General features: G+C 37.6%; 3 protein-coding genes across 10 annotated transcripts; 1 reads left to right on the top strand and 2 right to left on the bottom strand.

The window, feature by feature from the left end:
• Nucleotides 1-2: 2 nt before the first annotated feature.
• Nucleotides 3-13,217, top strand: LOC127959814 (vasculin-like protein 1). The gene is made up of 12 exons (XM_052559194.1): nucleotides 3-417; nucleotides 1,274-2,402; nucleotides 6,322-6,435; nucleotides 6,594-6,723; nucleotides 6,814-7,133; nucleotides 7,307-7,382; nucleotides 7,494-7,690; nucleotides 7,859-7,999; nucleotides 8,692-8,847; nucleotides 10,714-10,832; nucleotides 11,256-11,358; nucleotides 11,467-13,217. The coding sequence occupies exons 3-12, from the start codon at nucleotides 6,376-6,378 to the stop codon at nucleotides 11,620-11,622; spliced, it is 1,458 nt and encodes a 485-aa protein (XP_052415154.1). The 5' UTR covers nucleotides 3-417; nucleotides 1,274-2,402; nucleotides 6,322-6,375; the 3' UTR covers nucleotides 11,623-13,217.
• Nucleotides 13,218-17,840: 4,623 nt separating this feature from the next.
• Nucleotides 17,841-23,105, bottom strand: LOC127959815 (histone-binding protein N1/N2-like). Of its 6 annotated transcripts, none has more exons than XM_052559196.1 (15): nucleotides 22,907-23,073; nucleotides 22,201-22,239; nucleotides 21,991-22,104; nucleotides 21,780-21,860; nucleotides 21,588-21,697; nucleotides 20,785-21,198; nucleotides 20,537-20,586; nucleotides 20,351-20,427; nucleotides 20,186-20,259; nucleotides 19,865-20,053; nucleotides 19,572-19,744; nucleotides 19,255-19,323; nucleotides 18,977-19,051; nucleotides 18,494-18,626; nucleotides 17,841-18,031 (listed from the first exon to the last, which is right to left on the bottom strand). In XM_052559196.1, exons 1-15 carry the CDS (start codon nucleotides 22,942-22,944, stop codon nucleotides 18,003-18,005), a joined length of 1,665 nt encoding a protein of 554 aa, XP_052415156.1. In that variant the 5' UTR covers nucleotides 22,945-23,073; the 3' UTR covers nucleotides 17,841-18,002. The 6 variants fall into 6 exon arrangements, with proteins under 6 accessions (XP_052415156.1, XP_052415155.1, XP_052415157.1 ...); XM_052559195.1 differs by having other exon boundaries at nucleotides 17,841-18,035; nucleotides 18,498-18,626; XM_052559197.1 differs by having other exon boundaries at nucleotides 17,841-18,035; nucleotides 18,498-18,626; nucleotides 20,788-21,198.
• A 1,252-nt stretch (nucleotides 23,106-24,357) lies between these two features.
• Nucleotides 24,358-27,550, bottom strand: LOC127959817 (aldo-keto reductase family 1 member A1-B). Of its 3 annotated transcripts, none has more exons than XM_052559203.1 (9): nucleotides 27,399-27,550; nucleotides 26,645-26,740; nucleotides 26,345-26,464; nucleotides 26,099-26,250; nucleotides 25,340-25,535; nucleotides 25,065-25,264; nucleotides 24,909-24,981; nucleotides 24,718-24,804; nucleotides 24,358-24,517 (listed from the first exon to the last, which is right to left on the bottom strand). In XM_052559203.1, exons 2-9 carry the CDS (start codon nucleotides 26,729-26,731, stop codon nucleotides 24,452-24,454), a joined length of 981 nt encoding a protein of 326 aa, XP_052415163.1. In that variant the 5' UTR covers nucleotides 26,732-26,740; nucleotides 27,399-27,550; the 3' UTR covers nucleotides 24,358-24,451. The 3 variants fall into 3 exon arrangements, with proteins under 3 accessions (XP_052415163.1, XP_052415161.1, XP_052415162.1); XM_052559201.1 differs by lacking the exon at nucleotides 27,399-27,550 and adding an exon at nucleotides 27,247-27,353; XM_052559202.1 differs by lacking the exon at nucleotides 27,399-27,550 and adding an exon at nucleotides 26,866-27,011.
• Between the last annotated feature and the right edge of the window lie 450 nt (nucleotides 27,551-28,000).

Genomic DNA, 28,000 nt, shown 5'->3' with positions numbered 1-28,000 from the left:
GCCAAATTTGCATATTTAGAGGGCACGCAGTCTGCCATGTTGTTCACATAATATTTTGTAGCAATTTAACTCAATATATTTCACAAATAGTTCAAAAAGATGAATACAACTTCAAAAGTCCACACTCTGTGTACGTCAAGTCATCTCGTGGGTAAAATCCTCTTGCTGGTTTGAGCTGTGGGAGTGTTGTGACGCGGCGAGCGCGCTGTGCTCTGCAATCGATTAACTCGCCTGTGCAGAAGTAGACAGGAACAAGCTAACGTTAGATGGATTGGCAAAGTCGGAACGAGTGTGATTAAAAAACACAAACAAAATACATAATCAGAAATACGACAACCTCCAAGCTGTCAATTTGACTTGCCAAGCGGTGCATCATTGTCTTCGATTAACTTATTGGGATAGACAAGGGATCAAAAGGTAGGTGTCTATCGAAATGTTTATTCGGTGGTTTGGTGTCGAGAGGGAGCCATTTTACAACACTTTATTTTTGCTTGGAATGCTAGCTTAGCCTAGCTCGCGCCGTGACTAAAACAACACTCATTCCGTCACGACACGACCCCAATTCGTTACAGTTTACACTTATGTTTCCGTCTCATAATGCCTAAATTTTTATTTGCTCTAAGAGTTTGAATTTAAAGGCTCAGCGTGGACTAAAATGTTTCTGCACACATTGAATGGCCTTCTGTGCTAACAGAGCCGTGCTAGCGAGTGTTCAGCAAGTAGAAAGACCAATAAGTATTTACTCCTAGTTCGTTATAGTTTGTCAGTAATTTTAACTCCCATAAGCTCCAGAACGTGTGGTTGAGCATATTAAATATTAGTTTTCAACTATCACGAATGTATTTTAGTTTGTGTTCTGCAGCTAACTCTTGGCTAGTTAAACGCCAGCTTTTAGCTTTAGTTTTGCATTATACAAATAACTTGTTTATCTTACTGTAAAGTTAGCTAGACCATTCACGGCCGTGAATAGATAAATTACATATAAAATCCATTGACAAAGTGATGATTATTCATGTTAAAAGTGTACTCCACTCAAAAACAATATATATATATATTTTTTTGTCAAAATTTACTCACTCATTATATGTTCAAATATATTTCCAAATATAGTCTCTCAGTTTGAGATAATAGAAACGGCATAGTTTATATATAACTATTATCTAAGATAACATCAAGAAAAACATCACTTAGAAAATTTTAGACTTAAGTACAGCATGTCACCATGAAAAGTATTGATTGCTGGGTGATCAATCAAATATTTCTTGTTTTACAGAGTTGGTCTGCAGATTATTTGTGAAGATCTGGAGGAAGAACGAACTGTTGGATTTGTGCTTTTTAAGAGACCTGAGATCTCCTAACATGCAATAATACAATCTGGAGTGCACCTGTTGTTTCACATTGAATGTTCAAGGTTTGCCTGCACCTGGGCGCTTGTGTTTTGGTTTCACTGAATTACCAATGCACGGTACACCGTGTTTAACAGGAATCTGTCCACTTTGGCTTCAAGTTATTCACCTGTGGAAGCTTCTTTGAATTTGATGAACTGGAAGGTCGGAAGTGTTGTTAGAAGTCAAATCATATTTACTATAAGTTTTTTCGGCAGCCTGACGTGATATTGGTTCACCAGCCATTTATCAACCATATGGGGCGAGAATTAAAGATGTCAAGTTTTCATGGTTTGGTTCACTGAATCAGCCAAAGTATGAGCTGTTGAAAGCGAAAGCAATTCTCATGGCTTAATAACATAAAGCACTTCTAGCTATTGTGATGTGACAAATCAGCCCCCCTCCCCTTTTCGCTCTGACGTAGCACCTTTGCTGTTTTGATGAGGTGAACATACTCAGATCACCACTTTGTGCAAAACAGCTTTGTGTGGTACAAACCCACTCTCCATTTTTTATTGCTGTGTGTGTCCTCAGCCGAAAATGAGTGCGTAAAGGAGCTTCTGAGTGTCAGAGCAGGCACGACGTGCTGCTACCACAAGCACCCAGAATAAGGGACTGGACAATCCAAGACTCTAAACAGTTTCTTTTCAGAACCCCTTGGATTTGCTTCATTTGTATCCAGTCGACCTGAATACACGCAGTCATCGTCGATGGACTAAGGGTGTCGTGGAGAGTCACTCTGGCATTACTGATCAAACACATCCTCTGTTCTTCCGCAACTACACTCCACTGATCAAGAACAACACGTCTTCATCTCTTCCGTCACCTTACAATTTTACCTTGGGCTGCACAAGTTTCACTTCCATCTCCTTCTTTGCACCATCCTGGAAACTGGAGTTTGTCTGTGACCGTTGCGGTTGTCCTGAGGCTTCAAAGCCTGAAAGAGCGTTGGTTGGGCCCTCTACACAGATACAGCCAAGGACAGGGCCATCGAACTACAGAGCCTTTGTCTCTGGGGTAAGAAGCCACAACATTTAGCTGGAACTTTCCTTAGTATTGATTATTTTGTACTTTGAATGAGTTATCACTTATGTAATGGAATGTGAGATTTGCCGTTAAGTACAATGTTAGTTCTTGTTGAGTCTAAGTAAATACAGACAATCATATCTAGGCCAAGAGAGCCATAAAAAAAAAAGTTTGTGTTTTTTGTTTTAATGTTTAACCTTGAAACTTCTAGCCTGTATTTACAAAAGACATTACTTTTCTTGTAAAATGGGCGGGAAATTAATATCTTAGTTGAAAATGCATGGCATAAATCTCAATGTGTTGTTCGGTTTTTAACTTCATAATATTTAAATGACTTTTTCATAACCTGATCTTCTGGTGAATATGACAGACTTTTCTCCAGTAACATGTTGTTCTTCACCAATTATTTGGTCTGTTTAAACTTCATCCCTCCACATTCAAGTGGTTTTCTGATTGGTTCAAATATGTGGACCAGCTCCTTCATTCTGTACAAAGACAGGGTGTCCGCGGGGTTTTAAAAAGTATTAAAAAGTGATAAATCAAAATAGTCAAATTTAAGGCCATTAAAAGTGTTAAATGTGGTCTCAGAGGTATTATTTTTTTTCCAAATTAGGTATTATTTTTTCAGACTATCAGGTGTCCTATTCTGATTGAAATTCTATCTGCGTTCGCGTTAGTTCGTTTAAATATGGGCTTTAGCATATCTGGGCAGATAATCAAAGATCTTTCGTCTCCGTCTCAATGTATGTTTGATGCTGACGTCATATTCAGTGGTCGTTCGGCATCATCTCAGAACACTGCGCGCTCAACAGAAGTGTCTGGTTTCCGTTTTATTTTAGACTTGCTTCAAGGCATATCTTCAAAGACTGGACAACCATCGTCGTCTTCATGGGCAAATGCAAGTTTTCTAATAGATTTACTGATAGCGCTGTTTCTCACACATGCAAAGAGAGAGAGAGAGAGCGAGAGTCTTACCACGCTGAATCGACACGCTATATGTAAACTATTCTTTGTTGTCTTCTCCTGTCAAAATAACGGAGTTCATTTAGAATTACTCATATTCATTTTCGAACAAGCAGAAGACATACCGGTTTCTCTGCTAGTGGGTGGAGCTAATGCGCAAATGGCAATTTCATTGGCTGGCGCTGATTTAGTACCGTCCCTGTTTTGATTTCAGCAAATCAGTTTGACCAAACGCTTACAACGTGATTAATATTCATGAACCCAGCAGCTCATCAATTCATAGTGCATTGTATATACATTAGTATGATAGTAGAATTAGTAGTAGTATTATCTTTTAATAATAATTAATTTGATCTATTACTATTTTGTTACAGAAACCCTCAATAACCAAAAATATCTTAAGCATCACCACCAGTCTTAAGTTCAGTTAAAATGACAAATATGCATTCATTAGGCCTTAAAGTAAATTTTTACATAAGGGCATTGTGCTAGAAATATTACTATTATTTAGTAAAATGTATGTGATACTGCTACTACTGTTGAAAAAAATTAAAAAAACTTTATTTTTTGAAGAAATAAATCACAATATTTCTTCCATGTTTTAATTTTAATAGCAAATCCCCTTTATTTACCAAAAATAAAATGTTTAAATTTCATAAATTAAAAGACAAATTAAATTTGGGTGAAACTTGTTTACTGTTTTTCATAATTATATAACTTGTAGAAAAACTTTAAACACAATAAGTATAAAGAATGGCATTGGTTTTATTTTTAGTGTAAAAAGTAATTTTTTTTTTAATTAGCATATTTTTGTGTTTTGCTTTGGTACCGAAATTGGTACAGAGAACCGTGGATTTTCACGGCTATCGGTACCGAATATTGAAATTTTGGTACCGTGACAACACTAACAGGAAGGCTTATTGTTCGGTGTGTAAAAAAACATCAATGTCAACTGGATGGGAGCTAACGCACTTCAGTCGCATATGCAATCCACTAAACATAAAAATGGAATGCGTGCTCGGAGAGAGCAGTTAATTCTACCAATCTCAGCTGTCTGCGCGGCTGCACCTCCACCACCACTGCCGCAAATTCGTGGCGCAGTTTTTGAATCCGCAACATTTCATAGAATCCGCAACAGTTCATAGAAGATGCCCGTTTGTAATGCATCAACTTGCAATGAATGCCAGCCAGTGTGCTGGAACTATACATTCTCTCCATTGCAAATTTTATGTAGTTTGTTTTATTTTATTTACTAAGTTTTATTTACGAAGTTATTTACTCTAAATCTATTCTTTTTTGTATGTTATATATGTCAAAATCTGTGTAAATAATAGAAAGGTCGCTGATTAACACTTGCAATTCAGTGTCGTGATGGTTTTAAAAAATATTCTGAAGGTAGTAAAAAAGGTATTAAAAAGTAGTAAATTTAACTTAAGGATTGCTGTATATACCCTGAAAGAACAACGGACAACTTTTTTTGTAATATCTATCGAGCTGTGGGGCATATTTTATACATGGTATTCCAAAAATCATTAGTAGATTCTTTTATATGCAGATACTGTAAGCAAGCAATTTGCAGGTTGATATCCACAAAAAGGGTAAAACATTTTTCGCTTTCATTGAGTGTCCTGATCAGCCTGACTCTGCAACATTGGCTCAACCAATGATATGAGTTTCAGGGCAAGACTATTTGTTTCCTGACCTTTGTCTGTTGGGGGAATATTCAAAAACGTCATTCTTTTTGTATTTGTTGCTGGAGAAATGGCACTTTTAATTTTTCAAGTCAATTTTAAATCAAAATTCTTATTTTTATGGAACATTGCAGCATTTTTAATATACGATTCTTCCATGTTCATCTTTATTTAAAAAAATGAATATCACCTCTGTAATCTTTAATCAAAAACATTATCTCCTCCTTGCAACAATATCAAGGATGATGACATGTCTTCTCAGCAAATGGGCAATAAAGTTATCCAATGGCTAGGCGAGTTTCAAAACTTCTCCTCCACCAACTTGCCACTCCAGTGTTTCGTATAAAAAAAATTTTGTGTGGCGCCCCACAATATCAGCACTGACTTCCACAAATAGATTTTCTAAATTGCATTAACTTCACTGAGTGAACATGAGCACTTTACATTTTAAAATTAAAATGTGGTGCAGGTGATTTATACTAATTGATTTTTTTAAGGGGACCTACTATATCATATATTGTCTGATACATTAACGTAAATTTGCGCAGTGCTGCTTTGTTTACAGCCACTACCGGGGAAAACGCTATTTCTTCCTCTTAAAGCACCTCCTGCTGGCAGAGAATTAATCTGCATTTTCAGTAAGACCATCTGCTGTTTTCGTTATATATATATATATATATATATATATATATATATATATATATATATATATATATATATATATATATATATATATATATATATTCATTCATTCATTCATTCATTCATTCATTCCCCGGGGGAAGTGCCACCACACACAGAGTGTAATTCAGTTAAATTTTATTTGTATAGTGCTTTTTACGATACAAATCGTTGCAAAGCAACTTTACAGAAAATTAATGTTTCCTATAATATTTAGTAGTAGCTTATCAGTGGTAGATTATCAGTGGTGAGTTTATGTACATATGGCAGAGATGTGTGGAAAAATCAATTAAAGATGTAATCAAACAGACGATGAACACTTTACAGCAATTATTATGATGCAATCAAACTTAAAACAAAGTGTAAGTCTGTGGGAAACACTGCACTCATATTCACAATCACAGCAATTAGCAAACAACAACGATCCAATCAAATCGTTCTAGCCTTTTTGTATTTGTCACAATAGGAAATAAAAGATAATTGCAGTGTCCTTTGTTGCAGACTTTAAATATTTTTGGATTAATACTTGTATTAGTAGACTGTAATGATGAGATGTTTGTTGCTTGGATTGTCAGTTCAGGCCATGAGGTTTGATGCCTCCATCCACTGACGGGAGACACTGGACCTAAATGGCGCAGCATGACTTTGTTCCTGCCTGGCTTAACTTCTCCACGCCTCAGCCCGCCAAGGTATTGTAATAGATTGTTGACTTTGACTTTGTGCCTTTTATTTGAATTTTTTTATTCAGGACAGGCCACTTCTCATTCTCTTTAGCCTAATCATTCTTTTCTAAAATAAGCTTTTGGAAACTGAAGCTGTCTGTTTAATTTGCTTTTGTGATTTTTAGTCCCCTGCTGCCCCCCTTGAAAAACATGGAGAGCACTTTCCCCGCGGAGACAGCCGGCCGGGAGTAAACCGCCGCAGGCACAATTCTTCCGATGGCTTTTTCAACAATGACCCACTAAGAGCACCTGGAGGTAGAGGAACATGCATCTAACCTACTTTGCATGCAGAGTTGATCTGTTTCTTGTGTTGCCCTTTGTAATAACTGTTCATTTTCTCTTCAGGTGATGGGTGGCAGCAGCCATCTCTGTTGAGGCATGACTCTGTAGACTCTGGTGTTGCGAAGGGGAGTCAGGGGGGATTGGGAGGCGGACCAGGGTGGAAGGAGACCCCCAGCTGGCATGGGGCACAGAGGGGCCAGGAAGGTCCTCACCACCACCACCATGCTCGGCATATCAAACGTGGTGGAGGCGAGAGGGACAGACAAGGGGGTCACCGACAGCGTAATGGAAATTTTCATCCACGCAAAGGTGGCCCATATCAGGACAGATATTCTGATGAGGAGCGCAATGATGACAAGCTCAAGTTTGTTGATGAGGATTTTGTAAGTGTTCTTTTCCTCTTGAGTTTGTTTACTTGTGTAGTGAGGTCACACCCTTGCCAGGCATGAGTTAACTGGTTATGTCATTAGAGAGGTTCAGTTCTGTCATAATTTTCATGCCTTTCATGAACCAACTGCATAGGTAGTTTCATGATTTGTCTTCATGCGAATTTCAGCCCTCCTTGAACCCAGAGACAACTGGAAAGCCAGCCAGTCAGGCTCGTGCTGTCGGGACTCCGGCAGGAGTATGGGGTAAAGTTGCTTTCATTAATAAAATCACCTTCTTCGAGCAGCATAAAAAGCTAAATAGAATGTTGCATTTATTGGCTTGTTCTGTAAGGTTTTTTGCAACTTGTGTTACAGAGAATCCTCCTAGCGCTAAGCAGGCTATGTCTAAGATGCTGGTCATTAAGAAAGTGTCTAAGGAGGATCCCAGTGCTGCGTTTTCAGCTGGTTTTGCTAGTGCTGGTCCTCTTCCCGCCAATGGTTCTAAAGTCTCCATCCCTGGACCCAGTGTCTACAAGAATCTGGTCCCCAAACCTGCCACTGCCCCCACCAAGGTATTAAGCCAATGGATCTGAAAATAGTACTTACGTGCAGTGTGGGATTTGTTATACAAGCTTATTTTGTCCCATCACTTAAAGTGAAGACTAGACTTTTTTTTTTTGTAATTGGGCAGTTGTGTAATTTTCCGTTTATGAATTAAACCTTTGTCTTCCTTTTTATAGCCTGGGCCATGGAAACCCAATGGAAGGGAAACTAAAGTGGGTTTGCATTTCTCTGGACGGGATTCGGCCTTCACCAGCCCAGTTTCTGTGACCAAACCTCTGACACCCGTCAGTGCACCTGCCCATGGCACTTCTAAAGAGGTAAAATCATGCAAGTCAAAAAAAAATTTTTAAGTTGATCTTGATTTTTTTTTTTTTTTTTTCATTAAGCAAGCAATGCATACACTGTCCAAGATGGTTATTATTTCTACAATAAGTAGGCCTTTGGTTACTCTGTTAATGTCCAGTTCTCAAAATTAATTGCAACCTTTGCCTTATTAAACACCTAATTTGCTGATTATTAATAGTTAGTAAGGTGTGAGGTAAGATTAATGGATTTAAAATATAGCCATGCAGATTAAGACAGTAATATGCGCTTTATAAGTTCTAATAAACAGCCAGTATGGTAATAATGTGCATGCTAAAGTGTTACCAGACCTTCTAAATTCCTTTGCCAGTAAGGAGCTAGTACCCAACATTCTCAGAAAATATGATTGTTGTTGGCTTCATTTAAAAGCAAAAGCTTTTATAATAGCATTGTGTAATTCAGCCATTTACAAAACACACAAACAGATGGAAATTGGTTAGAAATATTTACAACACAGATCTTTCTCTGCACTTCAGTATTCTGTTATTCATCAAACAAACGTTATCATGTTTATCCATAGTAAAACATCAATAATCAACTCTGCTGCTTACCCAGCATTTTCTTGAGTGGAATTCAGTTTCTCTTTCCGTCTCTCTCTCTCTCTCTCTCTCTCTCTCTCTCTCCCTCCCTCCCTCCCTCCCCCCAGCCGCCTTCCAGCACTACTCCTCCCATAGACATCACCCCCTCACGGCTAAAGCTGATGCGGCGCAGCACAGACCGTAAGAGTGAGTTCCTGCGTGGGCTAAAGGATGAAAGAAATGGGGATGTGAGTGACTGCCACAGCCCAGGAGCTCCAGCAGAGGTGCAGATGAATTCATCTTTAATCTGTTGCATTTTAGTTTAATTGGTTTGCCAATTATTTGCTCCATTTAATATTATCTAGAATTGGCTTATTAGCAGATTTGGAGATTTCCTGCTTTTATATCAGTTCCAAATCCACCTACAGTGTTGTCAATAGATTTTAATTTTGGGGTTAGAAAGTTGAATTATGTAATGTATAAAAGTCATTTTCATCTGTTTTGTTTTTCAGCATTATATAGCCATCAGTAGGGGTGGAATGGTTCACGTAAATAAATAGAACGGTTCTCCACACACGGTTCGGCACGTACTAGGACTGCAGTTCGACTTTAATCTGACAACACATCTGAAATATGATTTGCTATAAATAATATGTAAAATAAACAGGGTTTGGCTAATGCATGTTTCTGTTGATGGATTCGCATTCTGGCTTCCCTATACATTACAACAACTACAGCTATGAAAGAAAAAAAACCTTGTAAAAACCATTCACTGTTGTTCAATGCAAATGCCGTATGCTGGAATATGAGCACAGTCATTTATTCCGTCATCACCTAGTTGTTGAGTAGAGAGTGTGCACAGGTGAGACCTGAACGGCACATGTTGATATCTGTGTTTAAACTAAACTCATTTAAGCTTTGCCAGTTTAAACATTTGAGAGCCAGAGGACACGAGCTCACGCACCCAGTGAGAAGATTTGTGCGTGCGCTCATCCAAAGTGTGCAAACCTGAAAAAAAAAAAAAAAAATCACTGCTTATTTTATTTGTATCTTTACTCTTGTATTTATTTGTGCTGTTGCTTGTAGGTAATTTTTTATTTTTTTATTTTATTTACTTATCTATTTTATTTTTTTTGACAGTATAATACCGAACCGTACTGAAATGTGACACTAAAACCATGATACTGAACCGTAAATTGAACCATTCCACCCCTAGCCATCAGCAACCAGATTTTCAAAAGTGATGCATAGGTTATTGCTTTTTTCCATGATTTCAGTAAGTTTAGCAAGCAATTAACAGATTAGTTCAACCTTAAAGGGAAAGTTTACCCAAAAAAATTAAACTTGATGTTTATCTGCATACCCCAGGGCATCCAAGATGTAGGTGACTTTGTTTCTTCAGTAGAACACAAACTGAGATTTTAACTCAAACGTTGCAGTCTGTCAGTCATATGATGTAAGTGGATGAGAATCACGACTTTGAGAGTCATAAAACATTGTCAAAAAAAAAAAAAAATTAAACCCTGCAGCTCTTGACAATACATTGATGTGTAAAGACACAAATCGATCGTTTGTTTTTTACCTCTGATTTTCACTGCAATGTCAACTGTCCTAACGCATTCGGGTCTTCTTCAGCCTGCATGTGAAGCGTCGTCTTGCTTTATGGCAGATCACAGACTTAAAAGTGCCTTACTGCCACCTATCTCTCCAGTGGACCATTGACACTCCTAATTGAGATTGTAGATTGTGTCAATGGTCCATTTGAGAGATAAGTCTGCTATCTGCCATAAAGCAAGAAGTAAAAAAAAAACTATAATTACTATTCAGTTTCTTGCACAGACCCATAGTTTTGTGTCTTTAAACATCGATGTAGCGTCACAAGCCGCAGGGTTAAATTTGGTTTTGTTTGTGTATGTTTAGTGACTCTCAAAGCCATGATTCCCATCCACTTACATTATAGGACTGACAGACTACAATAGTTTGAGTTAAAAAATCTCTGTTTGCGTTCTACTAACTAAAGAAACTAAGTCAACTACATCTTGAATGCCCTGGGGGTAAGCAGATAAACATCAAATTTTAATTTTGGGGTGAACTGTCCCTTTAAATTTGTGTTATCTGGGGCTTCATTTGTGGTTTATCTTTGTATTTAGGGAGAGGGATGTATCCCAGAACCAAAGGAGTTTGAAGAGAGTCATGAGAACGGCATCTCCCACTCTCTCAGTGACTCAGACCCAGAACACTTGTCCAGTTCTCTGGAGGCAGAACACAGGTCAGAGCAACCAATTCAACACATTCTCCTCCATCAGACACGTATAAGCTCACTTACAAATTCTAGTTAGCTGCCTACATGAGCAAATGTAGCCTTCTGTTAACTTAAAGGTGTAGTCCACCCAAACATTAAAAATCTGTCATCATTTACTCACATTCATGTTATGCACAAAAGATGTTTTACGGAATCTTGATAAGATTAGGTTTCCATTGACATGTATGGACAAAAAAATATAATGAAAGTCATTAAAAACTAAAACGAAACATTTTTTCGAATAGATTTTCATGCATACAGACTTGAAAGGACATGAGGTTAAGGAAATGATGACAGAATTACCAATTTGTAGTGGACTCCTTTTAAATGATGTGTAGCAGGTGACTGATTTGGTTTGTTTGGATCACAAATGTGGATCCTCTATGACAGGTTGCTGAAGGCAATGGGGTGGCAAGAATACCCAGAAAATGATGACAACTTCCAGCCCCTCACTGAGGATGAACTCAAAGAGTTTCAAGCTAAAACTGAACAGGTATGGGAGATGTAAACCATTGTTTGTTTATTCCTTGTTTAAACTGAAGTGTATCCTTTGTTTTGTTTCATTTCCTTTGTGCCTGAATATATGTGTGTTTGCTCTCAGATGAAGAAGATTGGTCTGGGACGTAACGGTGTGCTCGTGAAGCCACGTCGTGTGACCCTGCTAACCTGGAGGAACACCCCTAACCCTGGCCTGGAAGAGGGCTCTGAGTCTGAGACGAGCAGTAGCAGCCAGACCTCCGATGATGATGATACCTAATGTGGCTTTAAACACCCCCTCCACGTTTCCCTTTCTCTCTATCACTTAATCTGTCTGCTCCATCACACCCATTTGTTTCAAGCTAAAAGAAGAAGAGAGAAAAGATTCTTTTCACGGACAAGGAACATCGGTCATATCCCAGGCGGAGAGAAAAAGAGTTCACTTGTCAGCTTGTATAGGCAGTCTTTTGTTTGACCCCCACTCCTCTCCTTGTCTGCATTTTGTTCTTTATCCTGAACTAGAAGTGTCCAAGAAAGCCACACAACACTCTCCACCAGATCTTTTTTTTTTTTTTTGCTTGGAGAAAAAAAGACTAATTCATAATAACACCAATTATAACCGTGATTTAAACATGAAATGACATCATCTGAATGTTCTATAAATGGCTTTGACACCTTTCTAAATTTTCCTTTTTTTCTTTTCTTTTTTTTTTCCGCAAAAACTATTCGTAGCATTAGTGTTAAGATGAAACAATCATTGTCAATCTTCCCAGTCCCTCATAGAAATGAACTCAAGCCAGTCGTCCCTGCAGCAAGGAAGAACTAAAGCAACACTGAATGGACTGTCACATGCAGTCTGGCAGCTAGAACATCACTCCATTTCTGGCTCCAGTTCCAGCAAACTGCTCATTTTCCCTCTTTTCATTCTGCAGAACCATACTAATACACCTGATTTCATATGTCCGCCGAGTACATGTGAGAAAAACCTAAAGGATGTTTAAAAGTTAGATTTGAAACCTAGCTTGTGGAAGAGTTTGTCAGGAACTGTTTTTTTGAATAAAGGTAATGTTTGGATGGAAGGGTCTGTTTTATATGCTGCATTCTGGGAAGCTAGGCGACAATAAAGATGTTCAGTTCACTGAGGTTGGGTTATGTTTAGGAAAAAATTAAGTAAAAAAAAAAAACAGACAGTTTTCTTTCTTGCCCATATATGGTGTAAAACAGTTCTTTTTTTCCTTCACCTTAAAGTTGTTTGATTTAAACCATACTGAGATTCTGAACATTTCAGAGTAACTCTAGAAAGCTTTTTCATGCTTACAGAAATAATGCTGTGGCAATCATTTTCAATAGCTTTACATTCATTGCATGTAGACTGATAAAGGGTATTTAATAAACAAGTAAGGCCAGATGAACTTACTCCCTCACAAACCCTAATAAAATCTACCCAATGGAATAGAAAGCATTAAACATTATTGGGCTTATATGATGTTACAATGACTGAACTTTGAGCGATTCAGTAAGATGGCTTGCACGCTTTGTTCTGCTTTATTGTTCATTTTGGACGCTCGGTTCTATCCCTGCTGCTGGCAGTGAAGTAGAGATCCATCTTTAAAAGTTCTTTGTTTCATGAGGGACTGCTGGTGTAAATTGTGCATCTCCTTTTTTTGTACCTCGTTTTTGCTGATAGGGTATAAAAATTGCTTTATCACAGATTTAAGTTTCTTTTTTAATTTTGGTACAGCTGTAAAAATTCCCACATAGTTTTTTTTTTTTTCTTCTTCTTTTGTTTGCATTATATTGTTTCTGCAGCCTTGATATTCAGGGTGGATTGTAAAAAATATGAGAATAAAAAAATTGTGAGTTTTGGAAGATTAAGATTATTTTGATAACATTATTTCTAGCTTTGAGAAGATAAAGGGTGTCATGTATGGGTTTATCTGTATGAGACGAAGCAGACCTAAACTACTGCATCATAATGAAAAGATCGGAGATAAGAATTGTAATAAATATTTTGCATCAGTTTGCCAAACATGTCCAGCCTTTCGTTTTCTGCTGAAACACTTGGGAAACAACTTCATGTTTTAGAAGGGCAAATGGTAATGTTCAAAATATGCATGCAAAGTATATAAATAAGCATTTAAAAACTGAAGGGTTGGATTCATCTTGCTATAATCTCATCCAGTTTTCACCACTTCCTTTTTCCAAGGTGACTAACCAACAAACTTGAACCTACAAAACTATACCTACCCAAAAGATTTGATTGGTAATCAAAGTAATAGAGTAAGTGTAAGTAAAAATGTTTCCATTGGCCAGTAAAAGGAAAAGCGACATCATAAAGTGGATGAGAAACATCACAATGTGTCAGAGAATACTGCTCTAAAATAACTCACTGAGGAGGTACAAGACCACATACAAAGAAAATAAAACTGGTTCAAAGTGTATTTTATGCTGCATCTTATATTATAGTTTCAAAAACTCAGTGTGTCGTTTGAACAAAACCTGCCCAGAAGACAGCAAGAAGTCGGTTTGATATAGGCTAGATCTAAAAATCTATTTGTAATGTGAACACTGTTTTTGCACCAGTGGTATTATGTGTGGTTTGGACACTGGGTAAGTGTTCTTCAGGTATCTTGGGTTCAGACGTGCACAGGGGTCTTCATGAGCAGAGACCGGCTTAGATCAGAGCACACAACAATCAGCTGGAGAAGCAGAGAGAGGGTAAGCTTCTACTAGATCGGTTATAAAAGAAGACTGTGGAAAGAAAGCTATTGTTTTCTTTCCACATTTTGGATGTATTCACAATTAGTAAAAAATAATCATCATAATGATAAAAGAGTTTATTTTTGGAATGTATAAAACCGTTTTCAACTTCTAGCATATCTATTCTGTAGAACAAATCAAAAAGATTTTATGAAGTAGTAAATATGTTTTACAAAAAAAAAATATATATATATTTTCTTTTACCCAACAGTTGTGTATTTACGTGCCCAAAGAAAAAAAAAGTGGCAGAAAAATATGGTAAAAAAACACTTGTGCATCATTTTCAATAAAGCTTTTTTTATTATTATTATTAATTATGCAAAAAGGTTAAACTATTATTTAAATGTGCATTTAGCATTAATTTGGCCAAATTTGATTTCAAAAATGTTTTAAATGTCATTTCCACACTAATGTTATTAAACGCATCATCAGTTGAGAAACAAATAACAATTCACTTACCATCTGCAAATTCGTGATGTGATATTTTTGAAACGCCTCAAGTACTGGACATGTTCATGTGAATTTCTTCCAAACTGTTTTTTAATGATGTGTTTATTCCAGAAACAAAAGAGCGGTTTGCCGAACTGGCAAGATGGAGAGGACAGCTCATCTTGAAAAAGTGCTGAAGAGCTGAGGTATCAGGAACCGAGAAACGAGGAGGATCTGCGTTAGCTCAGCTCTCACATCAACTCGAGAGTGGAAGTGTGCAGAGAAGCTATAAATCGCTTAATTTTACGTGTTTATACTGCACTGATGTTGTAAGGCCCAGTTCAAATGAAGTCCCCTCTAAAACCCACCAGAGCAAAAGAAGACACAACATGTTGATTTTGACTTGATGTCTTCTGTGGATGGACCTCTCTCTGCTCTGATAAGGTTGGTATTTTTAACTTATGTTTTATAGTAGAATGACAAAAGATGCGCAGGGGGAAAAAAATCAACAACAATGTGTACTTTTACATTTAAGGAGGTATGCAAATGCAATAATATTATGACTTGGGAATTGTCTCTTTTGACTGGGACCAGTTAAGGACCCCCAAAACAACCAGCATACTCTAAGCAACCATTTAGTGACACCTTAGAAACCATCCAGAGCACTCTTGCACTGTGGAGCATTTGTTTTTCTAACAGAGCTGTGCGTCTGGCATACACATAATAAAAACTCAGTTTGATATTGTAAAACAAACTTTTAGCAAAACTCGAAACACAGTTCTCTACATTACACACATTATAAACTATTAGATTGTGTTTAATTTGGGAAAACATTAATACATCATTTGTTCACTTAGTAATCAAATAAATAATTTTTACCCCCTTGCATTTCTGTTTACACTGTATCTATACTGTACAAAGCACTTTATAAATAAAGCTGATCTATATATCTTTCTATCTATCTAACTATAGCCAGGTCAAAAAGTCAACTTCATTTCTAAAGTGCTTTATACAATATAGATTGTTTCACAGCAGCTTCACAATATTATCAAATTCACATTCTGTTGTAAAGCAGATCTAATAAGTCAATAGTGTCATTGTACAGCTCAAATCAGTTGAGTATTGATTCAGTTCAGTTTCATCAGTCATACATACTGTATATACAGTGTAGATATGCATATGCATGTACAGCATGTGAGAGTGCTATGAAGAATTTCTGTGCAGTCTGAACAGGCAAAAGACACACGAGAGCATTGATTAAAATTGTTCACATGTATGTAATTTGGAATGTATGTGGCAAATGATTTTATGTTTGTGTGTGGAGTTACTATGCAAGAATAAAAAAAAGCGTTTGCTTTTGCAAGATGTGTGTGACGTTTTGAATGCTTTGTGTTAAATGGAGCCCTAGTTTCAAAAACTAAGTATTTTTTAAGTATAATGTAATAATATTACTGTATTTTAATGCATTTAAAAAAAAAATAATAATACTTTACTGTATTTGATCACATAAATTCATCTTTGGTGACACTTACTTTTTTCATTACAATAGAATACATTGTTCGAAATGAAGACTTTCTGGACATTTTCAAGATGACAAACAGCATCATTCAAACTTTTGAATGATGCTGTTTGTCATCTTGAAAATGTCCAGAAAGTCTTCATTTCGAACAATGTATTCTATTGTAATCCTGTGACATTCATACATTTTGAAGTCTTGCCTAAGTGTATGAATGATTTTTGTGGTCATTGTGCACTATTCTTCCAAGCCAAATGCAGGGTCATATCTTGTTTCTATCCCACCGGGGAGTAAGTCTCCTCAAGTCCCCTGATGTTCCTGCTGTGGAGCAGGAGAACCAAAGGCTTGAGGAGGAAATCTTCAGCTGGCCAGGGAGAAGAACAAAGGAGAGCACATTATTGCTGTTTCTCTCAGATCTTATATCTTGAGACTTCATGACAAAGTGATGGTCAATATTTGATAGGAAATGTGAATGATAGATAATGAAGAATGATATGGTGTATATATTTAGTATTTACCAGTATTGCAGGATCAGAGTTCAAAACAGCATTCGATTATGGGCTCCCATGTAACATGATCCTGTGTAAGACAGATTTTCACCTCATCATCTATTGATTCATTTTTATTTATAGTCCCTATAGATGCATGCACGTCACTAAATACATTACAATATGACTCAAGATCGCCTGTTTTCTGAATTTGCGTGTACAGCGCTGGCTTTGTGATCTATGACCTGGTGATGGGTGTTGAAGATACTTTGGAGATCAGTGCATTTATTGGCAAGGTTATATTTTAAATGGACAGAAGTGGGTACTGACCACCCTGTAGGACCATTACGGTCCACCAAGAGTCCTGGAAACTATGCCATAGTGGCTGTTAAGCAACCTGTCCCAAGGTCATTTGTTCAGAAATATGGACACAAAGAGCTGATGTGTGTTCACGCTATTGAATTTGTGCTTTATTTCATAGAGAGCCAGACTTCTAAAGGTCTGGATGTGTTTAACCATGAAATGCTTGATCTCTTTGACCAGGACAACCAGGTTCAGTTTTCACTGGAAGCTTCCCTTCTGCTCTCTCCCAGTTCAAGCACCCTTAAGTCCAGGTCAGCAGAATTCTGTGTATTCATCAAATAGTAATAGCTAAAAGGCTTAACTAGGTTAGATGTCCTATCGGAGTTATTTAATCTGACTAAATACTAGTTTTTCCTTTCTAAAATGGGTAACATGGAACCTTGTCTACGGGTAGCAAATGCTTGTGATGTGATAAGAACCTTGTAAAGATAGACCCCAGCAACACCAGCCAATACAAGCACAGATCCACAGTATGCTAAATGGTTAGCTTAAGAGGCTTTTTAATTGCAAAGTTTAAAAAGCTTACAGCATCAAACTGGTCTTGTTTAGGTGATCTTAAACGCAATCCTCGCAAACCGAGAACTACGTAACGCACTGCCACAAACAGATCATGTCTGAAGAAAAATCGCATGATTTAAATAATCATACAAAAAGCCTTTGTAAATGTAAAGTTTTTCCTTCAAGTGACTACATATTTGCATTACATCTGTTATGAATTTAAAAAGCACTTTACATTGCATACAAGTTTTTTGCAAGTTTACATTAAAAGCTTGAGAGAGGAAAAAAAAAAAAAAAAAAAAAAAGAAACTAATATTACAGCCATTATTATCCCAATCATGGGAATCCACAATTTGCCCATTGAATTTCCAGAATTTCCACTGGAGCCCTCTCTATTTGAGGCAAAACACTCTGAAAACAAAAAAGGTATTATTGAAAGCCACATTCACGTATGCAAATATCCTTTATTGAAAGTTTACTACAGTTATACAAAAATTGGACAGACAAAGAAAACTGGTTATTTACAAGACAGACAAAAGTTGTTCATGGAAACGGAGGCAGGCATATTCTGCTGGTTGGAAGGCAAGTGGTCAATCAATATGCCCATCATACTGACGTCTCCACAGAAGAACTGGCTGGCTGCAAGAGAGAAGGAAAAACCACAGTGACATTGTTTTAATTAAATCTAAGCACTTAACTAATGCTTGACAAAAAAGATAAAATTCCAGATGCAATACTCCAACCAATTCCATTAGCTCAGCCAGTCAAACAATTAATAAGAAGCTTCCTCAAGAGAAAGGAAGTTTGCTAGCGTGTGTAAAAACCATCCAGCCGAATTGGTCCTCTCCTCTCAAGTTTAGTTTTTGACCCTTGTATTCAAACAAGGTTATGCCACCAGTATTTTTTTTAATCCAGTAGACCTCACAAAAGCCAAACAATGCTCATGTACAGAGCTAGCTTGCAGCTTCTGGAGTTGAAAAGTGACACTGCAATGGGAATTCGGTCAACTGTCCCAAGCATCTTTTATGCTGGCCCAACAAACGGTCCCATTTGTTGAGCCCTGTGACCGTAATAAAAGAAACAGCAAGTTTATCAACTCGCCTCCTGCTCCATTTTCTCCTGGACTCCATTGCCGTTGTGGGCAGAGTCACCACTGCCATTAATTGTGGTCTCCTGTTTAGTCTTTTTAGCATCACTGTCCTTTTTTGGACTCTCATCGTCTGGTTTCCTCTGTGCAGGAATAAAGCAGGACAGAACACGTACTTATTTTTTTGCGCTAAACACCTAGTAACCACATGCTACTCAAGCATACATGGCCACTTCAACACCACAACTACAATATGCCAAGCCACAATGAAGCGCAAACGCCACAGAAGCATCAAGCAACACCAAACCTAATCTAGTTGCAAATTCAGCTCATGACCCAGCATGCAAAATTGACCTCAACTAAAGGGAATGTGGCAATACAGATGGCCCTTTACGGGCAGACTACCCTCCCTCATTCACTCCAGTTTTAAATGCACACGCTACCTCAAGTTAACAGCAAAGGTTAAGTTAAACTTCAGTGGATAGAAACTCACCTTTTTGCGAACAAGGTGTGAAATGTCAGATGCAGATTTTGAGGAAGACGCACCATCAGCTGGCCTCACAGGAATCTGAAATAAATCAGGCATCTTAGGGTGGCATAAAAGTACCCTTAAAATGGAAAAATACTCCTTAAAGCTTAGTTTGAGACATTCAAAATGAGGAGGTCCACACTTCAGGAAGAGGTCTGGCCGGTTTAACAAAGTATAAAGTTGTAACAAAGTATCACCCATCCCTAATGGGAATCAAGGTAACATTAAGCATGCACACACACCTGACTAGCAGTAGAGGAGGATGGTCCGCCATTTTCAGCTGGGAATGCAGATGAAGTAGATGCTCCTGCCTGTAACAAATTCCAAACTATTCAGTGCCTCTTAACCATCTTCATTTCATCCTGGATGACCAACTTAATTGCCACTTTACCCCCCCCCCCCCCAATACTAAAGAGCAATGCTAGCATTGATGGCATAACTGTACCAGATTCATTAAGTGTATAATACAAGCTGATATCACTTTGGTCGTAAGCCACTGCAAAGCACTGAACAATGGATAACATGCTACATGCATTTACATTGCCCTCATGCAACTCACAAGAGTCTGATGGATGGCCTCAGATGCTGCAGCAGCCGTCCTCTGGCCCTCTTTGGCATCTTCAATCTTCTCTGTGATTTCTGGCAATAACAGTTTCAACTCCTCAAGCTCGCTCTTCTCCTCCTTTGCTGCCTCTGCACCCTCAGACTTGTCTATTACCTCCTGAAGCATAGCTTTAGGAAAAAGTGACACATCAATTAAGAGTACCATGCTTGCTCATGGCAACTAGTGTGATCAGCAAGCAAATTCTCAGTTAAAAACACGAGGTCTGGCAAAACCCAGAATGTTCCTACCAAGACGACTCTCAATGACTTTGATGGAGCTGGAGAAGTGCTCAATGGCTTGGCTGTACTGGGCTGTGTAGATGTAAGTTGTGCCCAGCTGGTAATGAGTCTCAGCCAAAAGACGACTATGAGAGGGAAGGTGTTTCAGCTGCAAGGTTAAACACTCATTGAAGTCCTCCAGAGCCTGGGTGTAGTTACCTACATAAAACAGAGACTAGTTAATGAAGATTGAAGACTAATGAGGGGTAACCATTTTAAAGCAACTTGTGAAACCCAAAAAAGGACCTTAAAATTAAGTCACATTTTAATCTATTGCCACCAAATACACACCTGATTCAGCTCCAACTTCTCCAAGTTTCAGGTAAATCTGTGCAGCCATTAGCTGATCTTCTTTACGGTCTTGTCTTCAAACCAAATAAAAGAACATGCATCTTTCAAACTGTAGTTTGTGCAAATGCAGAATTAATTTAAAAGGGGTATGTAATAAGGGCATACCTTTTATAGATCACCTTTGAAACCTCAAGCATTTCCCAGGCCAACTGCAAGTTTCCAACTTCATCCTCCTCACTCTCCTAGAAGCACAAGGACACGATGATAAACCAGTAAAAAAAAAAAAAAAAAAAGCCCCCAATGAAGACTAGAGGAAAAACAAAAGAAAACACTTTACAATGGATTACAAACCTTGTCCTTTGTTTCATCCTCTGAGTCTTCGTCATCATCGTCGTCGTCATCTAAAACAAGAGATGTTCACTCACTGACGTCGAACTAATGTAAGAACCCATCACCTTGCACACCCTTAATGGCACTGCAGCTTCAAAAGCCAAATACACCAATATCAATCCACCAGTGCTTCGATTCACCAGGTGAAGTTTAGCAAAAGGCATTTGAAACACAAATCTTGTGCTCCCCAGACTCCCATCAAGCTTCACTACCTCCATCCTCTTCCATGGGCTCTTCATTCTCTTTATTTTCACTTTTCTCAACTTTTTCAGCCTTTTCAGTTACTTCATTTGACACAGTGACATCTTCCTTCATAGAAGAACTTTCATCCACACCTTCGGACTTCACAGCATCTTTTTCAGCAGGTTTCACCTCATGTTCAGCTCTTTTCTCTTCATCTTGAGCAGGATTTGCATCACGTTCAGCAAGTTTCGCCTTGTGTTCAGCTGGTTTCTCAGTTTTGGGTGATGCTGCATCCCTTTCCTTTAGCGAGTCAACCTTCTCCTGCTTCTCAACTTCCTCTTGGTTCTGCTCACCTTCCCCCACCTCTTTTACATCAGACCGAGTTTGGTCCTCTGACATGGCATCATAAACCTGTGCTCGAAGTTCATCTCTGGTTTTCTCTGCATCATAGTACAAAATGGATGGATATTTCTAGGTTACAGTTAACATCAATCAGTGATGATACAGGAGGCAACTTTGAGCGAAGTTGCTTGGGCACTTTCACACTAAGAATGGGTAACAGATTTCTTTCTGGATACTTTAGATCGGTCTGTGGCCCAGTGTCTCACCTGGTTGCCCATTAAACAAAGTGGCCCAGCAACATTGCACAGTAATTTGCCCAGTGCATCATCAGCCTTCGAGACCCTCATAGTCAAGTTATGCTTTGTCAATTTGTGCAGAGCTGGGACAAATTTCAATTTGGCTCTGGAAGCCTCCTTTTTGCAAATGTGACAATCCTCGAGCATACATAAACGCACAATTTAATGGTAACAAAACTTAAACTACAAACCATCCAAGTTGTCTGCGCTTTCAATCTTAGAGTCATTCGGTTTCTCGCCCTCTTCAGAGGATTCTTCTGGGACTCCCTCTAAAGCATTACCAAGCACTGTATTCTCCATCCTAAAGTAGTATTACAAAACAAAGTTAGATAAACTGCTACTTTTTTTTTTTATGTTATACATTAAATTCTAAATACAGATACCTGGCAAGCTCCAGAATGGCTTTCCCACACAAGAAAAAAGCTTCACCACATTCATCAGCAGTGTCTCCATACTTTTCAGCTCTTAAGGGGGAAAATGGGTTAGACATTGTAATAGAGAATATTATAAAAAAAAAAAAAGTTAAGTTATTCAAACAATAGCAGGTACCACACGTTAAAAAAAAAACATACATAATACTCCTTCACTACTCACAGCATGGCACAAGCCTCCTGGAATACACTGACTGCAGACACAACATCACCCATCACCAAGTGCCGTTTGCCTGTGCCAATCAGCTTCTTTGCTTCCTCAGAAACATCTACAGAGCTGCAAAAGTACATGAAAATATTAGTAACGAAAAACTCATTTTAGGGACGTGAGCGGTTTTAATAAAACAACATCCAGGTAACGTTACCAACTTACCTGTCTGCAGCGCTCGACGAGCAAGGTTTCTCCTCCATACTGCAGAGACAAACATATGGTCATGCATTATTAAAAAGCCTCGCTTCGTCTGATGAATACGTCCAATGAGAACAAAATTTCACTAAAGTTTACTTCAGAAGTTCACTGCGAAGGACCAAGATTAGCACGATGCTACGACTGTTATTTGTTGGAGTGTGTAAACATTACACGCGTTTATAGCTAACATCTGACGTCACAATTTAGTGTCAGTATAATACCGAAAGTGGGCAATTTAAAATGCATGTTACCGCCACCTTTCAAACTTAACGCTCGACTTTGGCGCGTGTGCAGTCATTTTGACGCAGCGCACAGCTCACCGATGGGCCATTCATGACTGCGTGTCAACAGAGCGGGAATCTCCTCATTTAGGATACATTACCAAGCTAACCGTCGTTCATATCAAACCCTCTCCCGCCAAATGAGACCAGCCAAACACAACACGTCAACGGGAATAAGCGGTGATGCCATCCCATCGCGTTCGACGATGTCCGGGCGCGGGAGAAAAGCGAATAGAAGCACGAGGGCGACACGGTTTTCGTGACAATGACGGAGCTGCAGCGGCTGTGTTATCAAACGAAACCAACAAAAACCTTTCAACACTGACTTCCTTTAACTTCTGCTTACTTCTCGGGGAGCGCACTTAACTTAAAAATGGACGTTACTTTACCTTTCGGCAGTTGAAGCAGCTGCTGTTTCCTCAGGCATTTTAATGCGTTAACTAAGCTAAGCTGTAGTGTGGTGTTGGATGATGTTCGTACAGACGGCAGGTTTGTGAAGCTGTTCCCAAATTCGTCTTTGTTGGCGCCTTTAAATACGGATACAAGCCGTACTTCCGCTGAACTACGACCCTGTCACAAAAACGCGGGAGAATAAATTTAAAGGGCAAGTAACCATATTACGCGCCTGCTACAGCTATAAGAACTGAGACTGTAATGTGATTAACTGAACTAGATGAATGGAAATTCTATTTTTATCTAGATTTTATGAGCCAAAAAGAATACAGGTCACACCTCTGTGTATCAATTTGCACTGGCTACCACTAGCTGCTTGCATAAAATTCAACGCATTGATGTTTGCCTAAAAAAACTACCACTGGCTCTTCACCCATATCCTAAATTTGTTACTTCAGACTTATGTGCCATCTAGAAGCTTGCGTTCTGCAAGTGAACGTCGCTTTATTGTGCCATCCCAAAGAAAGAAGCACAAAATCACTTTTTCTGACTTTTAAGTTAAATGTTCCCTTCTGGTGGAATGAACTCCGACCCTCAATCCGAGTCCTTAGCCATCTTCAAGAATCAGCTTAAAACACATCTCTTCCATCTTTATTTGACTCTGTAACTTTAACACTCACTATTCTAATTCTATTCTTAAAAAAAATCTAACTACCTTTCTAATCTTTTTGTATTCTAATTTTTGTATTTCATTTATTATGCAATTGTATGTGTGTGTGTGAGCATGTGTAAAGATCTCTAACACTAGCTTGCTCTATTCTTTTTTATTCTGTTTTCTTTTTATTTATTATATTATATAAAATCCCATGTTACGTGTACTGTGTTAACCTAACTTAGACTTGTTATAGCACTTATATATCATTGCTCTTTTTGTTGTTTTTGATTGCTTCCACTGACCTCATCTGTAAGTAGCTTTGGATAAAAGCATCTGCTAAATGAATAAATGTAAAAAAAAAAGTTTATATTTGTATGAAACCATTTTTTATAAAAATATACCCCATTCTTATTTAAAACATGTTCCTGGAGTTATTCTGAATAAACTATAATCAATTATATTATATAATAAATCTAAAAATAATTATAATAGTTATTATATTTAGATATAACAACTTTCCTAATTACCTTTCCAAGTGGGAGGGTAGTAGAAACAGTTGAATATATACATATAAATCATTAGGATAATTAGTCTTATTAATGGATTTCAAAACATATTTAAGGGTCTTAAAAGCATGCCTCATTTTCAAAATGTACATTTGATCTTTTAAAAGTGATAATCCAGACATATTCATAAAAGTTTCATAAAATTCACCCTTAAACATTATTAATACATTTAAAATCAGCCCTGGTTTCATTCCACTCTAAAAAAAAAAAAAAAATTAAGCACACATTTCAATATGTAACAAAAATGTTTTATGTTTAGAAGTATACAGAGTAGTGAATGGGCATTGGTTTCAAGGCACAGAATCGCACAGAAGTGTGGATTAATAGGGGTCATTAAAAGGGTAATAAGGATGTGCTGCATCGCGGGGGACAGGTTTACCATCAACCTACAAAAACAGATGCAACAATATATGTATTAGCAAACTACTTTTGGAATGCATTTGATTTGCAAATTCTTAACACTCAGCACACTTAAAACAGAAACTTCAATGTTTTATTTTGTTTTAAATAAATTTCTTTGTTAAAGGATATTTTAGTACAATTTAGTGCTTTGTTTTATGATGTGGCTTACAGTAATTTAACTTACAGTAATGGTTGGCACAATGTAACGCCAGCCTCTGTGCAATGCTGTCACTTGATTCAGTTCCTCAGGTTCAAGTGTGAAATCAAACACCTGTAAATGAACAAAGCAAATAAATTGAATAGTTACAATACATGGTCATACACACTCTAGAACATAAAGAGTAAATAAACAAAACAACAACAACATGCAAAAACCTGGATATTCTCTTTGATCCGAGACTGTGTAATGCTCTTTGGGATAGTCACTACTCCTCGTTGAGTCTGCCACCTGCCGAAATGTCATTGAAGAAATACTATGTAATAATCCTTGAAGAAACACCACACACAACTAGTGCAAAAGCCTGAGTTTACCTGATGATAATTTGAGCAGGAGTCTTGTTGTATTTCTTGGCTAGTGTAGCAATGGCTGGTTCCTCCAACAGCACAGGCTCCTCTGGATGCTTCCAGGCTCGGTCAGGAGATCCCAGCGGACTGTAGGCAGTCATCACCAAACTCCGATCACGACAGTGTGCCAACAGCTCAACCTGTGCAAGGTATGGATGGGACTCCACCTGCAAAACACTATTGTTACTCCACAAACTGATATAATGGACAACATCAATTAAAACATAAAATTTTCTTCTGACCTGCAAAACAGTTGGTTTGATGCTTGCAACTGACAAGATGTCATCAATTTGCCTGCTATTGAAGTTCGAGAGTCCGATGGCCCTGACAAGGCCCTTTCCCACAAGTTTTTCCATAGCAGCCCATGTTTGCTTGTAGTCTATGTTGTCATACAGCAAGGTTCCATCCTCCTTCCTAGGAAAAGAGGTATCACCTCGTCTGGACAAAAATAAGAAGATTAAACACTTGACTGGTATCTGAAAAAGGCAGAACACATTAAAGGGATAGCCCACTCCACCCTGAAAAATTATGTCCTGTTTATTCACCCTCATGTCAATTCAAACTGTAAGACGAATGTTGTTAGTAACCAAACCGTTTCAGTTTCCATTGACTTCCATCATTTGTTTTGACCATACAATGGAAGTCAATGTGAACTACAACTGTTTAGTACCAACAGTCTTCAAAATTCTTCAAATGATGACAGAATTATTATTTTTTGGTGGATATCCCTACTAATGAGAACTTCATAATTAATTCCCCAAAGGAGATAAAGAAAACATAATGTTTATATTTGCAATAAACATGATAACCTAGATAAGACTATTATGACAGTGGACTATTACAGAGTCTTGCATACTTTAATCTCTCTCTTTTTGTGGTGGCTTTTTTTTTTTGGATGTTAGAATTTAAGTTAGTTATAAGAAAATTAATTCATACATAGTACTCTGTCTACGTGTCTGTGTACACATATACATTTATTATGAGAATAGCTGGAGGCTTACTGGAAGGCATACGGCCAATGGATGAGGTAAAGGTCTAGGTACTCCAGTTTTAAATCTTTCAAAGTCTTTAAAAGAGATGGTTCCACATCATCTGGGTGATGTTTTGTGTTCCACAGTTTGGAGGTCACAAATACATCCTCTCTCCTTATTCCCTGAAACAAGACAACAGTTGTAAAGCACACATGCATTATATATTTCAGTGTGTGGGTATGTGTTTCATGTTTGTTATCTACTTGGTTGACCTACTTTTTCAGGTCCCATCATTTCCTGAAATGCTTCACCGATCTCTGGCTCATTCCCGTAAATGGGAGCACAGTCAATGTGCCGATAGCCAGATTGCAGTGCCCAAATAACTGCCTGTTTTACCTGCAATTGATAACATATTTATACAAAATACGTTTGCAGTTCTACACACATACACAATAATTAAAGCAAAATATTATTGCAGAACATATTGGATAATATACTGAAAAACTGCATATCCTAGTAAACTTCAGATTCAAATTCTGATATAATTAGAACTGGGATGATGCACAGAAAACTTACCTGCCCTGGTTCACTCTTCCATGTCCCAAGTCCCACAAGGGGCATCTTTCGTCCAGTGCTAAGAACAGCAAAGTCATTCATACTCATCCTGTGTGCCTTCAGAGAAAAGAAAACAAAGAACACAATTTGAAGAGTGTTCATAAATGGAATAGACTTCAGGATATTAAATCTATGATTTAAATCCCTGTTTTAGTAAAACAATCTAAACCCTAAACACTCACAGAAAGGTTGCAGGAGACGCAGTGAATTCAAACTGTTCAGTGCTCAAATTCAGGAGCAGAATGAAAGGAAGTGTAACCTGCTGATTTATCAGCTGACTTCCACAGAAGCTCAAGCCGGATGTAACTATTATAAATATTGTAAAACATCCTGGACTGCATTTTTGGAACAGCATAATCTTTGGTTTAGCAAATATTATACAATTAATAATTATATTAGTTTGCAACACACAGTCTTTGGATTTTAATATAAAGGGAATTGAAATTATTGTCGGAATCACGTCAATTTAACCTCATTGCATTACTCCAGTTATTATTCTATATCGGTTTGCTCTTAATTGTCTAGTTAATGCAGTGAATCACCCAGACAGTTGGATAACATACCATTCGACAATTAAACTTGTGAGATTGAATGACAAGACACAGAGCGCGTTGAATACGCTGCATTTCTTCCCTAAATCAGGTCAACTAGTGTCACATGTGAATATTTTTCCTAGGTCAGGGATAGTTTCTATATTATTTGTTCACATACTTACCGTGTATTAATAGTTTAAGGAATGTCTCAGCTATACAACTATCCAGGTTGATTAAAAATGATAATAAAAAAATTATTTTCTCATAACGTTGACGTATTTACTTCCTGTTCGCTGTTCTCTGATAACATCCGTCAAAATAAAAGTCTCCATAACATTAACACTACAATTTCCTCACCGTCATACTCTTTTCTAGTTCAAGTGTCAAGTACAAAGATTAAGATTTGAGCTTCGCTATTTTTTTAAATTACAAAAAATACCTAAACCCAATATCATTTTAGTCACTGATCACACGAAAATATTACGATCAATCTGAAACTCATTCAAGTGTTTCTTAATCTATATAATCTACCAGATTTTGTAGACTTCTACATGTCTTTTCTTTCGAAATTCAAAAGTAAAAATTAGGTTGCTTTACATTTAGCTTATTACCTTAATTTATACTTAAGATAAATAAATAGTTCATCTCTCTCATGAAATTAAATTCAGTTTGGCCAACTTTATCCCAGAAAACTGAAACAGTATACGAGTGGTTATGTCCAGTCTTCTCTTGGCTTTAGCTGTTCAGCTTCAATTTTATTGTAGAATCGAAAGTACCTGTAAAG

Source organism: Carassius gibelio, chromosome B6 (genome assembly GCF_023724105.1).
Source record: "Carassius gibelio isolate Cgi1373 ecotype wild population from Czech Republic chromosome B6, carGib1.2-hapl.c, whole genome shotgun sequence".
NCBI lineage: Eukaryota > Metazoa > Chordata > Actinopteri > Cypriniformes > Cyprinidae > Carassius > Carassius gibelio.
Note: the sequence above shows the minus strand (reverse complement) of the source record. Positions and strands in the feature narration are given on the sequence as shown.

Coding starts and splice junctions, on each gene's coding strand:
- LOC127959814 (XM_052559194.1), top strand. CDS start 6,376: ATGGCGCAGCATGACTTTGTTCCTGCCTGGCTTAACTTCTCCACGCCT. Junction 6,436..6,593: donor CCACGCCTCAGCCCGCCAAG/GTATTGTAATAG, acceptor TGTGATTTTTAG/TCCCCTGCTGCCCCCCTTGA. Junction 6,724..6,813: donor CCCACTAAGAGCACCTGGAG/GTAGAGGAACAT, acceptor TTTTCTCTTCAG/GTGATGGGTGGCAGCAGCCA.
- LOC127959815 (XM_052559196.1), bottom strand. CDS start 22,944: ATGCCTGAGGAAACAGCAGCTGCTTCAACTGCCGAAAG. Junction 20,054..20,185: donor AGAAGTTGGAGCTGAATCAG/GTGTGTATTTGG, acceptor TGTTTTATGTAG/GTAACTACACCCAGGCTCTG. Junction 18,627..18,976: donor CACACCTTGTTCGCAAAAAG/GTGAGTTTCTAT, acceptor ATTCCTGCACAG/AGGAAACCAGACGATGAGAG.
- LOC127959817 (XM_052559201.1), bottom strand. CDS start 27,309: ATGCAGCGTATTCAACGCGCTCTGTGTCTTGTCATTCAATCTCACAAG. Junction 24,982..25,064: donor CCTGCTCAAATTATCATCAG/GTAAACTCAGGC, acceptor ACATTTCGGCAG/GTGGCAGACTCAACGAGGAG. Junction 24,518..24,717: donor ACATTGTGCCAACCATTACT/GTAAGTTAAATT, acceptor CTGTTTTTGTAG/GTTGATGGTAAACCTGTCCC.